The sequence below is a fragment of the Pristiophorus japonicus genome, chromosome 3 (assembly GCF_044704955.1).
Source record: "Pristiophorus japonicus isolate sPriJap1 chromosome 3, sPriJap1.hap1, whole genome shotgun sequence".
NCBI classification, from domain to species: Eukaryota; Metazoa; Chordata; class Chondrichthyes; family Pristiophoridae; genus Pristiophorus; species Pristiophorus japonicus.
The window spans coordinates 106,907,129-106,922,804 of record NC_091979.1 but is presented as its reverse complement, the minus strand read 5'-3'; the positions used below and the strand labels follow the sequence as shown (position 1 = coordinate 106,922,804).

The window sequence follows — 15,676 nt, the reverse complement described above, 5'->3', positions numbered from 1 at the left end:
CATAGAGTCCTCCAACATCCCACAATACTGTTGCAGTATTTGGGACAGGTCTTTGGCAAGGACAAAGCAGCAGGTGGAATTTCTGTCCTGCTACAAGTTTAGCAGTTCAATGGCACTGCTGGAATTTTCACCCTGGGCGTCAAGCTTCTTCTCCCGGGTTAGTTGTGCTCAATGAACCTTGCTGACATTTCAATCGATGTTTCCATTACATGTATCTCAAGTTGCAGATACAAACAATATTTATGTTTCCCACATTACAACAGTGACTACACTCCAAAAGTACTTCATTGGCTGTAAAGCGTTTTGAGACGTCCGGAGGTCGTGAAAGGTGCTATATAAATGCAAGTCTTTCTTTCCTTTCTTATGCTGCACGTTTTGCTCCATTTAGGTGTCCCCAATGTTGCCTCGCACCAGAAAATCATGGTACACTGGCAGTAAACCTCACTGCCTCAGCTTTCTGTAGAATTACTTCTGCTGTAGGATTCTCCTTTAGCCAAGATGAAACAACCATCTGAGCATTAGGCTTCTCAGCAGCCAGTATTATAAGCACTCTTAGACTGGTGATCCCTGTATTGTTCCTTTCTATCCAACCATTATGGCTACCATCAAATTTTGTCCCTGCCAAATCCGTTGGCTCCTCCATTTTTTGGAGTCTAATAAGACCTCTGGTCCTAATTGTATTTCTCTCTTCATGTCTCCAAACTTACCTTCGCCCAATGCAGCTTTCAAGATCTTACTCACACTCTATCCTGTTTCTCTCTGGAAAGGGTTTATGTTTGCTCTATCTCTAAGGAAGATATAGGATGAACTACTGCCCCATTGCCTTTGCGTCAGGTATTTTCTACGGTTTTGGGGACTCCAGTTAGTTCTTAAATTATCCACCCATTGAAAGTTTTAGCCGTATCTATTTATCATCGGTATGGTTTTCAGCAGGCTGTTTCCTTCAAGAAATCATCTTCCTCATCTAAACTATGCAGAACTATTTAAAGGAATTCTGATCGTTACCAGTTTATGTGGTGCATTAATATTTCAGCAGCAACCAAGGGTACTGTGGGGAAGTATTGAAAAAAGGAAAGAAAATACACAAAATGCTGCAGGAGTCAAAAGGCAACATAAGAATTTTAATTGCAAAACAAAGTTTTCAATCAAGTTCAGCAGCAATAATCTATTCAGAATCCAGGTAGAACAAGCAATGTCACAGGATTTATGCATATGCCCATTTCATAAGGGTGAACTCAGTGCTCAGAGTTGAACCCACATAGAACACATGAAATTCAAGTATTTGAATAATTTGTAGTTTCTAATGATGCTTTGCTGGGTTCACAACACACCCTTTCTCACAGCCTAAATGTGTTGTCACTGAATTCCCCCAAAATATGGGCCTGCAATCCCAGTTTTAGAAAACATTCTAGGCCTGAGTGAGGCTTGTGCCAGGAGCAGAATGTTGTAAAAGTTATCCTATAAAGTTTTCTACTGTAATTTGAGCGCTAAATTGAATGTCAACAATGTGCAGGCACGAAACAATGGAACATTCTATCTTACCTCTTTCGTGTGTGTGTGAAATGACACTGACATATCCAGCAGAAGTTTCCTGTGCTCCACCCTTCGAACAAAATCCTGAATCCGCACTTCTAGGTGCCGTGCAGCTTTGTAGATCTCTTCAGGGTCGCATTCTCCAGTCTGAGCCAGCTGTTCGGCTGCCTCCAGCAGTTTATCAGCATTGGTGTAGGTATTCTAGTTAAAAATGAGAAGAAAATGAAATGGATTTGAGATTCTGGAAGCTGTTGTGGCTGTTTACTGTTTCTACAATACGCCCATAGATGATCTATTAAGCCTAAAACAAATCACATTAATCATTCCCTTTAGAAAAAGGGAAAGACATCTGGCAGAATGGCCAGTACAGATTAAACTGTCAACAGTAGATACCAAACGGTATTTAATCTTCTGAAATGCAACATTCTCCCAACACCACCAGAATTTCATGTACATTAATATGAAAGTGTATGCTTATCTATGAAATCCCTGGAATCTCCAAGAGTTACCATTCGCGTGATTTGATTCTCCCAGCCCCTTCCCAGGCAATCTGTCTTTAACACAGAATTTTTTGCCAAACAAGTGCACCAAGTTCTGGATCCATCAGATAATGTTACTCATTCAGGACTAGTTTTCATATTAAGAAATAAATCAGTCTAATACAAATATACAAGCATACTACGAGAATAAATTAATGTCCACAAGAATGGTTTAATTTAAGGCTTCTTTCAGGGGGCTCAAAATTGGCCCACCCCTTTTTACGGCGCACTCACCAGAGATGCGCCGACTTCCTGCATGGAAAAGTGCTCCAAAAAAAACGGTCCCCACTTTGGACGCTGTCCCGCCTCTCCCGGGTCTTCACGCAGCGTGGCCAGTCGGGTCGGAGGTGGAGCTCGCATCCCGCACTGATAACAGTGCCGGGACGTCTGCACATGCGCGTTGTAGTGTGTGCGCATGCGCAGTAGCTCCTGCCCCCAGCCTCTCAGTGTGCGTGCTGCAGCGTGGAACCCGAACAACATCATCATCATCAAACCGGCTACTGGTGCGTCCCGCCCCTATCCCAGACCGAGTGGCCGACTGCACAGACCGGCCCGCTGCCTTCCTGGGCTAAAGATGAAGGTAGGATAGGACTTACTTACTTTTATTTTTTATTTGGATATTTCGAAAAAAGTATGTAAATATGTTTTGTCTCTTGTAAATAGTGGTGACCATTTGTCAAGCCTATTTACCTGGTGCTATTGTGAAAGAAGAACATAAGTGACGGAGGAACTCTGAGAGAATATCTTATTTTTTGAAATAGACTTTATTCAGATAATATGGGCTCAATTTTGGCCCAGTATAAGCATTGCAGACAAATAGTTGTTTAAATTAGTTGTGAGATTAGGGCAATTTAATTCAACTATCTTTTACTTCTTTTATTTTTGTAGTTTAAGCTTCCATGAATGCTTCTGTTATATAGTAAATTAACTTTGTGCAGTTTGTCATATGATGTCCTGTATAGAGGTTTGATCCTTTTCGCATTCTTTAGTCAAGTCATTAAGTTCTGCTGGCCTCCAATGTACCTACCTGTGCTGAGTTCTTAACTCTCCGCAAGGGTTTTCACAAGTGGCCACAAGTGGCTTAAATGGCCAAAACGGGCATAGGTGGCTGGTAACGCCCCCTTTTGAAAAAAAAACGAAACAAAAAAAAATCCTAACTAACTCCCTCACACTGGCACAAATTGAATGTGCAAAATGTGGATTTTTAAGATACTCCAGAAAAATCAAGTTGCTCCAAAAAAAGCGGAGCAACTCCTGGCCAATTTTGAGCCCACTAGTATTTCTAAAGTACTTCACCCAGCACTTTTGGCAAATTAGTGTTTTCTTCATTTTCTTTTATAATTTGCTAGACATGGCAACGTTTACATTTTTTGAGATCCTGAATCACGGGCAGGGCTTCCTTCATATGCAGTGAACGAATTATTGCAAAATTGCAGGTTCACTGCCTGCTTCTGATAAGTCACCTGATGTGTGCAAGATGTCGGCAAGCTATGGGGTCACAGAAAATTTCATCTTAAAGCTTTAAGAGCAATGATTCCTCAGGGAGCACACACCGGCTATGTAATACTATTATGATTTCATTTACCAGTGTTGACATTTGATATTACAGATAATTGATAATATTTTGAAAAGCAATCTGGATTATAATCTAACCTCAACTAGGAAAGCTCAGAGCACTTCAGCATGCACCAACATATGTGTGCCAATACATATATAAAGATTCTTGGCTAGCTTCACATTTTCTATTATTTGCAATCTGTGTATAGCCCAAAGGATATTGAATAGCAATATTAGAATTACGGGTAACTGAAAAGTAATTGTTGCATAAAATCTGTAAACTTTATCAGCAAGTTCTCATGAATTTCTATTAACTTTGTGTGTTCGGGAGACTTTATAAGGATGCTTGTTTCAATCCTGCCCAGCTTCAGATTCCAACAGCTCATGTCTGCCAGGGCATTCTAGCTCAGCTTGCTTTCTGGCACCAGGAAAGGAATTGGTTCAGGGGTCACAAAGGTGCAGAGGTGTTAACATCGTGAGAGATTGGAGGAAGGCATTTTTGATTTGGGTGGACATTGGGCAGGCAGTGGGCAGAACAATCACACTGCTGACTGGATGTCACCAGCAGGAGGGCCTAACAATTTTGGTGATTGGGTCTCATTACAATAAATTCAGTGAGCTGCCAGTGATAGGCAGCTGGGCAGTTGGGATGGTATGGGGGGGGGGGGGGGCGGTCGGCGGGGGAGGGGGGGAAGGGGGTGGAATCTGGCAGCTCCTCTGCAGATCATTTTTTGGGGAGGCGGTGTCATTGCAGAGTGACCAACAATGACCGGGACAATTTTTGTGAGGTTCAGAGGAGCCCCACAAAAAACTTACCATTTAATAATTTTTGGAATAATAGTGTGTGGTCTATCCAGTGTGTTATGTATGTAACCTTGTATATACCTTGTACAGCCACCAGAGAGCTCATCCCCTGGAGTCCCAAGAGATCCCACAATCCTTTGGGAGCACAGGTACTTAAGGAGGCCTCACAGGCTGGCGAGGCACTCTGGAGACCTGCAATAAAAGACTACGGTCACACTTTACTTTGAGCTCACAGTATCCAGTCAGACTCTTTATTCATATACAACAACTGGCGACGAGATACAGATGACAAACCCAACGATGCAGAGAATCGTGGGCACTCTGGAGAAATTTTCGGAGGGAGATGATTGGGAAACCTTCGTGGAGCGACTCGACCAATACATCGTGGCCAACGAGCTGGAAGGAGAAGCGAACGCTGCCAAATGAAGGGCGATTCTCCTCACCGTCTGCGGGGCACCAACGTATGGCCTCATGAAAAATCTGCTTGCTCCAGCGAAACCCACAGAGAAATCATATGATGATTTGTGCACACTGGTCCGGGAGCATCTGAACCCGAAGGAAAGCGTTCTGATGGTGAGGTACCGGTTCTACACCTACAAAAGGTCTGAAGGCCAGGAAGTGGCAAGTTATGTCGCCGAGCTAAGATGCCTTACAGGACATTGCGAATTTGAAGGACATTTTGGAGCACATGCTCAGAGACTTTTTCGTACTTGGCATTTGCCGTGAAGTGATACTTCGCAAACTTTTGACTGTAGAGACCCCAACCTTGAGTAAGGCCATAGCGATAAGCCCTGGCGTTCATTGCCACCAGTGACAATATGAAGCAAATCTCTCAGCACACGAGTGCTGCTACAAGTACTGTGAACAAAGTGATGTTGTTTTCAAATCGCAACGTACAGGGCAGGCCCCACTTGCCTGCAGCTGCACATCCGCAGATGTCTCAGAGTCCACCATCAAGGGTGATGAATGCAAGGCCATTAACACCTTGTTGGCACTGCTGATTCAAAGGGTACGTTTGCAAGGGCTGTGTAACAATGGGACACCTCCAACGTATGTGCAGACGAGCTGCAAACCCTGTTACCCTGCAAACCACCATGTTGCAGAGGAGGACAGATCCACGGCGGATCATGACGAACCAGAGCCTCAGACCAAGGAGGCAGAGGTATATGGGGTGCACACATTTACCACAAAGTGTCCCCCGATAATGCTGTCAATGGAGCTGGATATGGGCACGAGCCAGTCCATTATGAGCAAAAAGACTTTCGAAAAATTGTGATGCAGCAAGGCTTCAATGCCAGTCTTGTGACTCCCATTCGCACGAAACTGAGAACTTACACAAAGGAACTGATTCCCGTAATCGGCAGTGCGACTATAAAGGTCTCCTACAAAGGAACGGTGCATAAGTGGTACCGGGTGATGGTCCCACGCTGCTCGGCAGGAGCTGGCTGGGAAAGATACGCCACAACTGGGACAATGTCCGAGCGCTCTCGTCCGCTGACGACACTTCATGTGCCCAGGTCTTAAACAAGTTCCCTTCGCTGTTCGAACCAGGCATCGGGAAGTTCCAAGGAGCAAAAGTGCAGATCCACCTGATTCCGGAGGCACAACCCATCCATCACAAGGCGAGAGCAGTACCGTACATGTTGAGAGAAAGGGTAGAGATCGAGCTGGACAGGCTGCAATGAGAGGGCAACATTTCGCTGATCGAATTCAACGAGCGGGCCAGTCCAATTGTCCCAGTCCTCAAGGGAGACGGCACCGTCAGAATCTGTGGTGATTACAAAGTAACTATCAATCGTTTCTCCCTGCAGGATCAATACACACTACCAAAAGCTGACGACCTTTTTGCTATGCTGGCGGGAGGAAAGACGTTCACGAAGCTGGACTTGACCTCGGCCTACATGACGCAGGAGCTGGAGGAATCATCGAAGGGCCGCACCTGCATCAACACGCACAAAGGTCTCTTCATTTATAACAGATGCCTGTTTGGAATTCGATCAGCCGCGACGATATTCCAGAGAAACATGGAAAGCTTACTGAAGTCGGTCCCGTGCACGGTGGTCTTCGAGAATGGCATCTTGGTTACAGGTCGGAACACAGTCAAGCATCGACAGAACCTGGAGGAGGTTCTTAGTCGACTCAACCACGTGGGGCTCAGGTTGAAATGCTCAAAGTGCGTTTTCCTGGCGCCTGAAGTGGAGTTCCTGGGGAGAAGAATCGCGGCAGACGGCATCAGGGCCACCGATTCGAAGACGGAGGCAATCGAGAATGCACAGAGGCTACAGAACGTGACGGAGCTGCAGTTGTTTCTAGGACTCCTGAATTACTTTGGTAACTTCTTACCGGGTCTCAGCACACTGTTAGAACCACTGCACGCCTTACTGCGTAAAGGAGACGAATAGGTATGGGGCAAAAGCCAAGAAAATGCCTTTGTAAAAGCGAGAAAATTGTTATGCTCAAACAAGTTGCTTGTGTTGTATGATCCATGTAAGCGTTTGGTACTAGCATGTGATGCGTCGTCGTATGGCGTCGGGTGTGTATTGTAACTAGCTAATGAATCTGGGAAATTGCAACCGGTTGCTTATGCATCCAGAAGTCTGTTTAAGGCTGAGAGAGCCTACAGCATGATTGAAAAAGAAGTGTTCGCTTGTGTCTATGGGGTAAAGAAAATGCATCAATATCTGTTTGGGCTAAAATTTGAAATGGAAACAGACCATAAGCCACTAATATCCCTGTTTTTCGAGTGTAAGGGGATAAATACGAATGCATTGGCCCGCATCCAGAGATGGGCGCTCACGTTGTCCACATACAACTATGCCATCCGCCACAGGTCAGGTGCAGAAAACTGTGCCGATGTTCTCAATAGGCTGCCATTGCCCGCAGATTTAGTCGTGGTTATGGAAGCATTTGAGAGTGAGCAATCACCCGTCACTGCTCGGCAGATCAAAACCTGGACGAGCCAGGACCCCATACTGTCCCGAGTAAAGAATTGTGTACTTCACGGGAGCTGGTCCAGTGTCCCAGTGGAAATGTAGGACGAGATAAAGCCGTACCAGCGGCGCAAAGATGAAATGTCTATACAGGCAGACTGCCTTCTGTGGGGCAATTGGGTAGTGGTCCCCAAGAAGGGTAGAGACACTTTCATCAATGACCTCCACAGTACCCACCCAGGCATCGTAATGATGAAAGCGATAGCCAGATCCCACGTGTGGTGGCCCAGTATCGATGCAGGCGTACGAGTCCTGCGTGCACAGATGTAACACATGCTCGCAGTTAAGCAATGCACCCAGGGAGGCGCCACTAAGTTTATAGTCTTGGCCCTCCAAACTATGGTCCAGGGTCCATGTCGACTATGCAGGTCCGTTATTGGGTAAAATATTTCTTGTGCTTGTAGATGCGTACTCCAAATGGATTGAATGTGAGATAATGTCAGCAAGCACGTCCGCTGCCACCACTGAAAGCCTGAGAGCCATGTTTGCCAAGCATGGACTACCTGATGTCCTTGTGAGCGACAACGGGCTATGTTTTACCAGTGCCGAGTTCAAAGAGTTCATGACCTGTAACGGGATCAAACATGATACATCTGCCCCGTTCAAACCAGCATCCAATGGTCAGGCAGAGAGAGCAGTGCAAACTATGAAGCAGGGCATGAAGAGGGTAACTGAAGGCTCACTGCAGACTCGCCTATCCCGAGTCCTGCTTAGCTACCGCACAAGACTCCACTCGCTCACTGGGATCCCACCTGCTGAAGTGCTCATGAAAAGGGCACTTAAGACAAGGCTCTCGTTAGTTCACCCTGGTCTACATGAACAGGTAGAGAGCAGACGGCTTCAACAAAGTACATATCATGATAGTGCAAATGTGTCACACAAAATTGAAATCAATGATCCTGTATTTATATTGAATTATGGACACAATTGTCTTCCCGGCACTATTCTAGCCAAAGACGGGAGTAGGGTGTTTCAGGTCAAACTTTCAAATGGACTCATTCACCGGAAACACATGGACCAAATCAAACTCAGATTTACGGACTATCCTGAGCAACCCACTTTGGACCCGACCTTCTTTGACCCCCCAACATACACACCAGTGGTAACCGACACCGCGGTTGGCCACGAAGCAGAACCCATCACCCGCAGCAGCCCAGCAGGACTCACCATACCAGGCAGCCCAGCAAACACCTTGTACAGCCACCAGAGGGCTCATCCCCTGGAGTCCCAAGGGATCCCACAATCCCTTGGGAACACAGGTACTTAAGGAGGCCTCACAGGCTGGTGAGACACTCTGGAGACCTGCAATAAAAGACTGTCACACTTTACTTTGAGCTCACAGAATCCAGTCAGACTCTTTATTCATATATAACAGTGAATGACTAAAATTGTATCCGGGCCCTTAATTCATTATCGGAACCAAATTTCAATATATTCCTATGGTTCTTGCCTGTTTCAGGCAGGACCACTGGCCACCTATTTCAAAGGCCCCAGCAAAATTGCATTGTGGGGCAAAGAAAGCAGGACCTTTTTTTGCAGTTTTCATCTTTCTACCATCCTATTACTGCAGTAGTGAGTTAAAAATCGCCCTCATAGCATCATGTCCGATTTCTGTTGACTGTCCCTGCTACTGGGTTGCAGCTCAGCACTCCTCCTAACCTGCAGGAGAACAGACTCCAGGAGATCAGTGATCTGAGTGAAGAATGATCTGAATATCAATTCACTCTCCCACCCTAGCCAAGGTGGCGGCAATGATTGAGCCCAGTTCCTCACATTCCCAGTGAGATGCTATTACTGGTGTCACAGACAAGGGTAAGGGTAATGGGGTCCATCTGCAATGACCATTGAGGTGATCACACGCTCCATGGTTGACTGCAGAGCATCAACACAATGCATGGTAATCCGATACAAGCAAGTAGTGGACTTCAAATTGCTACCCAACCCATCCTAGATGCTCCCTGGTAGGCAGTCCAATGCATTCAGTAATTGCTGGTGCACAGAAATCATCATTTTTTTTTTTAATGCTGTCCCCCTGAAGTATGCATCTCTATCCTCATCTATAGTGAGCTGTCTCTATAGTTAACTCTTCCCTTGGCCTTCTTTACCATCTCCATCTGCTCCAGCTCACTTGTGCTCAGTGAATCCTTCAGTGCAGTCCCCTTAAATTCACTATCGAAGTTACATCGAATGATCATTTCTGCGCTGGTGCTTGCCGATTAAGAGTGATTGATGATGCATTGCCATCAGGGTTTACAGATCAGCCTTCTCATTGACTTAGAAAACTGGGACAGGGACAAAGGTCAGAATATAGAGGGCCAGTACTAGCAAATCACTGGCACTGCTATGGAACGCCAGGCTGCAATGTTCAGGAGGTTAGGGAGTGTGTAACTGTGTTAAGTAGAAAGTTAAGAGGGAGGGAAGATGCTAACAAATCTTACTATGCCATGTGCCAGGCTCGCTAATACGGATGTTAACGGCTGTATGCCTTCCTCTGATGTCAATAGTGGTCTCTTCCACAGGAGTGAGTGTTAGCAATGTGGTGGGATCTCCTTCTGTGATGGTGGGCTCCCTCCTGTTATGTGCCGGCTTCACATGCAGGGAGTGGAAGTGGACTAAAGTGTGTTCTGGCCAAAGGCTTTCAATCCTCACCATGTATGAATGAGCTTACCACACAGTGTGCATGATAACAGGAAGAAGCAGCAAGGCTAAGTAAGCAAAGTACTTGTAAGGGAGCAGCAACTTTTGAGAGTGTGAAGTCTTCCCTGCTGACTTATAGACAGTGAGGGGAAGCATAGACTGTGTTGAGGCAAATGACAGTTGTACAAAAAGTGAGAGAGATGTGAAGGAGACTCTTGGCTTGGCAGTCCTGATAAGATCATTACATTTCTTTCTGCACAATAGCCAAGTCCTAAAGATAATGCTATTCACATGTTGTGTCACCTCTCACCATGTCCGTTCACCAATTTGCCTTGGCACCCGCCAGCCATCCAAGGGGAAGTGGACCTCCTTTCTATTCTCAAATTCCTCTACCAGCCTGTGTGTGGCTGGATCTGAAAAACTCGGGACCCTGTTGGAAATCTTCTTGCCCCCAGATACCCTTCTGTAGTTCCACGGTATTGCTTCTCTGCTTTAGCCACAAAAATGTATATCCCCTTCAAGCTGCTGCAGTGCCCACTTTCCTTCCAATCGGGAGCACATTTGATGATGGCAGCTTGCTTCACTGGATAATTAGAGGCAACCTGTAAATTGGCAAGGTACCCCCACCAACTCCTTCGGGCAGCTGATGCTCTTGTCTTGCCCACCTCCTGCCAGTTAAACCAAAATCAACCACATTGGCTCCAAGACTTCTGATGTGCAACAGCATATAGAGTACATTAAAGCAGGGGGCATATCCCCAAAAAATACATTAACTTTAATTCAATAAAGTAACCTTTTCAGAGTACCATCAAAGTAATGAAGTGCTATCAGAAATGCACAAGACTCCAATAATCATAGGAATATTTACGTAATTAAATCTAATTACATAAAGAAAATGCATTCCATCTTGCAAAATGATTTTAGTAAATTTGAAAATCAGTAGGCCCATGATGTGTTGAATACTTGGGAGCTATCTGACTATTGCAGACAGAGATTTGGACGACAGTCTTGGATCTGTGTATGTTGCTGTTCATTTCCTTCACAAAATATTGCATAATTTTAAAAAGAGAATTAGGACCTTTAATCAGTGATAACATACAGAATGTAAAGTCTTGCTAAGTACTAATGATTTAAGACTTGTCAAAATAGATATGAGATGAGATATCATTCCTACCTGAGCTACTTCTTCAAAATCGTCATGCCTCTTCTGGAGAGCACGGGCTCTATGAAGTGACTTTCCGACCCCAGTGTGCTTACTTAGAAATGCTTCCCCATGGTTTTCTATCCAGTCTAAAACCTGTAATTAAAAAAAATTCATAAAATACACCAGCAGGGAAACCAGCAGAAGTAAATCAATGAAATAGATAGTGAGAGTGACAGAAAATGCTGCAATCTTTTTTTACGTATTAATGTTTTTTGATTAGCAGGACTTTTTAATCAATTCACCAAGAAAAATGTAATTGGGGAAAAAAATTTATGATTTGGAATAAAGATTTGTGTGAAGCGCTAACTAACTGAATCCCTTGAGAAACGAATTGTCGGTTTTGACGACCAAGTAGCTACTATATTGTTCGTTATACAAAAGGAAGAAAAGTATCTGGAGATTGGTGTCTCTATTTTCATGTTTTTTACCATTTGTCTCATGTTTCAGGCAAATCTCATAGGTGAGCCTTTGTTCTCTAAATCCTTGAGAGTGTTTCCAATTGCCCTGGTAAAATATTGTAGCAAGCCCTCAGATACTGGTTCTATGGGATCTTCCTTGTCTGAGAGAGGTGGTAGAGTATCATTAACACATGACCTTATTTTAGCCATTACATATCAAACAAATGTATTAAAAAAGTAAATAGCTGAAACATAATATATATAATTACCATAGGTTTAAGCATCACTAACTCGTCATGCAGTAGAAAAGAATAAATAGCTTGCAACTATAGTGCGAATATTTACACCGCAATTACTTTTTACATAGTTGTTTCATTAATCTTTTCCTCATTAACTACAAAAGCTGTCTGTCTGAGCTTATTCTCTTCAGAGGTTCGAATTGGATAATATTTCACCAAAAGTTTAAAATTTAAAATGTATTTATTTGAAAAGAGGAAGATTGATAAGTGCCTCCTGCAGCCGCATGAAATTAAATAACAGTCTATTTAATTCTAAAAGCTGTCAATCAGACACATATCTGAACACATCACACAGCATGTTTGTATTTCAATTGAATGGTTTGGCTCCTCCTTCAAGTAACTAACAAAAGACAAACTGAACAATAGTGAAGTGAAGTTGGCTTTTAACCCCTTATGCGACAGAAAAGCCAATACCAAGCTGTATCTTCGATAAAAATGTTATTTTTTTTTTTTACAGTCACCATGGAGAAAGATGGAGACAGTGCAGACATTAGTAGCATAGAGATGGTAGACCTAGGGCATGTAAAAAGAATAGATAGAAACAGAGAAAAACGGTTTGCTTGAGTTGTCCAACATATTTTCAGTAATGGAGGTTGACAAAGAAGGAACTGCATGGCGTTGGTAATCATGGGTAGGCTAATTGTACAGGTTAGTCCTCCCTTATCCAGTACCCTCGGGACCGTGCCTGTGGCGGATAAGGGATTCTGCTGGACAAGGGAGGTCACCTGTTGTAAGGGGAGCAACGCTATACAAACCGTTTTTCCAGCTGCCAGCCAGCCGCCAGCCATTTTACTGAGATTTCAAACCCACCATAAAACCTTCAATAAAAAGAGAAATACCTGTACTGTATCTTTGATTTGTTGTCTGACTGAAGCCAAGCCCAACCATTTAATAACGTAGCATTTTAAATATTTTGTCCTCACAAAAGTATTCAGGTAGCTGTTTCTGTCTCAATTAAATATGCAGTTCATTTACTGTAAATACTTGATAAATAGGGTAAAATAAACACTTTTCGATCTCATAGAAGCTTTGCTCCACTAGTTATTAAGGGAACCTATACAGCCAGCCCCGATATCCCCTCCCCCCGCGATCCACTGCTGCCCCTTCCTGCCGTGATCTCTATGCCGTGCTGCCTGCCAGCCCCAGTAAGCCAGCCAGCCCCGATACAGATGTCCCTGACCCCGTAATCCACCGTCCCCCCGCACCCGGCGATCACTGTGCCGCACTGCCTGCCAGCAGTCCCCTCACCCCACCCCACCCCACCGCCTTGCTCCAGCTCCAAAACAGATGCTAATTAATGATGTGATTCGAGGTCCCAAGTGTTACTGATGTGATGATAATATTACAGGGTACCTGTACAGTACAGTAATAATAATAAATAACTTTTATTTCTGTAGTGCCTTTAGCATTGTAAAACATCCCAGGGCGATCAACAACAGTGCAATAAGATAAAACAGAGAAATTTGACACCAAGCCACAAAAGAAGAACTGGTAACTAACTCAAATTACATCCCAGTTACATCTGAGGTCTCGCCTGTGGTGACATTTGGGGTCTCGCCTTTGGTGACATCTGCACCTGTAGTCTTTTCGAACCAATCTTGCAGCTTAGCTTGCCTCATGTATTTTGGTCTTTCTTTAATGAGCTTGTCGTGTATCATGTAGACATACATGATCTCTTTGCTCCAGTCCTGTTATAAAATCTGTGGCCATCTGTGTTATGTATGCAATAAAGGTTCAAATTGAGTACTGTTTAACTAAGCAAGGTACAACCTTGCTTCTGCTTTATTTAGTCCCAAGTGTATGACTCACAAAATGGCTGACCTTTTGTACCAGAGCAGCACCATGTGTGTGCTGCTCAGTGGCCTCCAACAATGACACCATCTGGTGGCTACAAACAGCATGTACATACATGACAATACCCTCCTCTGAGATCTTATCACAGTCTTTCACAGGTTGAGATGGTCCGGTGCTTTACGCTCCCGGGTTGACCGTCTCAGTTCAATTCCGGCCTTGGGTGAATGTGCGGAGTCTGTTGTGGCTGGTGGCTGGGTGGCTGACTTGTTGGGGATGGCAGTGGCCATGTCAGGAATTGCAAGTCCATTTTTAGTGAACAAGTGCGTGATGGAAATTCTGGGCTCAATGATGACCCTCGAGTCCACTGAAGGCTGCTGGTAGGTTGGTTGGTCGTCGACGGTTTCTTCGTCCGACTGCTCTGGCTTGTCTGTGTGCCTCAGCTTTGTTTGATCCATGTGTTTCCTGCAAATTTGCCCATTCTTGAGCTTAATAACAAATACTCTGATGCCTTCCTTGGCCATGACTGCACCAGCGATCCATTTGGGACCCTGACCATAATTCAACACATATACAGGATCATTGACAGAAATCTCGCGTGACACAGTTGCGCGATCGTGGTACCCTTGTTGACTCTGTCTTCTGTATTAACATGATTACTTAAATCTGGGTGTACAAGAGATAAATCGGTCTTAAGACCTCTTTTCATCATGAATTCAGCAGGCGAGACCCCTGTGAGTGTGTGGGGACTTGTCCTGTAACTCAGCAGTATACAAGACAAGCGGGTCTGCAGTAACCCTTGGGTTACTCTCCTCATGCTTTGCTTGATAATTTGTACTGCACGTTCAGCTTGCCCGTTGGATGCAGGCTTGAACGGTGCTGACCTTACATGTTTTATGCCGTTAAGTTTTACAAATTCCTGAAACTCCTGACTGGTGAGGTAGACCATGTGTCGCGAACACGACATTGAGATTCTCTATGGTTGCCGTGGATGTACTGGATGACATGATTATGCATTCTATCCACTTCAAATAAGCATCCACCACCACTAAAAACATTTTGCCCAGGAAGGGACCTGCAAAATCTACATGGATCCTGGACCAAGTTTTGGAGGGCCATGACCACAGATTCAGCGGCGATTCCGCTGGTGCTTTGCTGAGCTGCATGCAGGTGTTGCACTGATGCACGCATGCTTCCAGCTTAGAATCAATTCCTGCCCACCATAGGTGGGACCTGGCGATGGCCTTCATCATCACTATACCACGATGTGTGCTGTGTAACTCACGCACAAACTTCTCTCTCCCTTTCTTAGGCATTACAACTCGATTGCCCCACAATATGCAATCTGCTCGAATAGACAGTTCGTCCTTGCGACGAACGTACGGTTTGGTCTCCTCGCACATTTGCTTAGGTATGGCAGACCAATCCCCTTTGAGGATGCAACCCTTTACCACTAATAATATCGGGTCCAGGCTGGTCCAGGTCTTAATTTGTTGAGCCGTGACTGGGGTACCTTCACTCTCAAAAGCATTCATAATTAACATTAAATCTGCCGATTGTGGCATTTCCACCTCCAACGTGGGCAACAGCAACCAGCTCAAAGCATCGGTACAATTCTCTGTGCCAGGTCTGTGACGAATGACATAATCATAGGCAAGTAATGTCAGTGCCCACCTTTGGATGCGGGATGAAGCGTTGGTATTGATACCTTTGCTCTCGGAAACCAATGAAATGAGCGGCTTGTGATCGGTCTCTAATTCAAACCTCAGACCAAACAGGTATTGATGCATCTTTTTAACACCATACACACACGCTAAAGCTTCTTTTTATACCATACTGTCGGCTCTTTCTGCTTTAGACAAACTTTTGGATGCATACGCGACAGGTTGAAGTTTCCCCGACTCATTGGCTTGTTGTAACACGC

At 44.6% G+C, this 15,676-nt stretch overlaps 1 protein-coding gene across 1 annotated transcript in view; it reads right to left on the bottom strand.

Moving 5' to 3' along the window:
* Positions 1 to 15,676, bottom strand: part of kalrna (kalirin RhoGEF kinase a) — a 989,478-nt gene that overhangs the window by 463,374 nt on the left and 510,428 nt on the right. Inside the window, exons 11-12 of the mRNA XM_070875649.1 lie at positions 11,235 to 11,357; positions 1,543 to 1,734 (exon numbers count right to left, since the gene is read on the bottom strand). Of these exons, the coding sequence (XP_070731750.1) occupies positions 1,543 to 1,734; positions 11,235 to 11,357 (315 nt within the window). The remainder of the gene's footprint in view (positions 1 to 1,542; positions 1,735 to 11,234; positions 11,358 to 15,676) is intronic.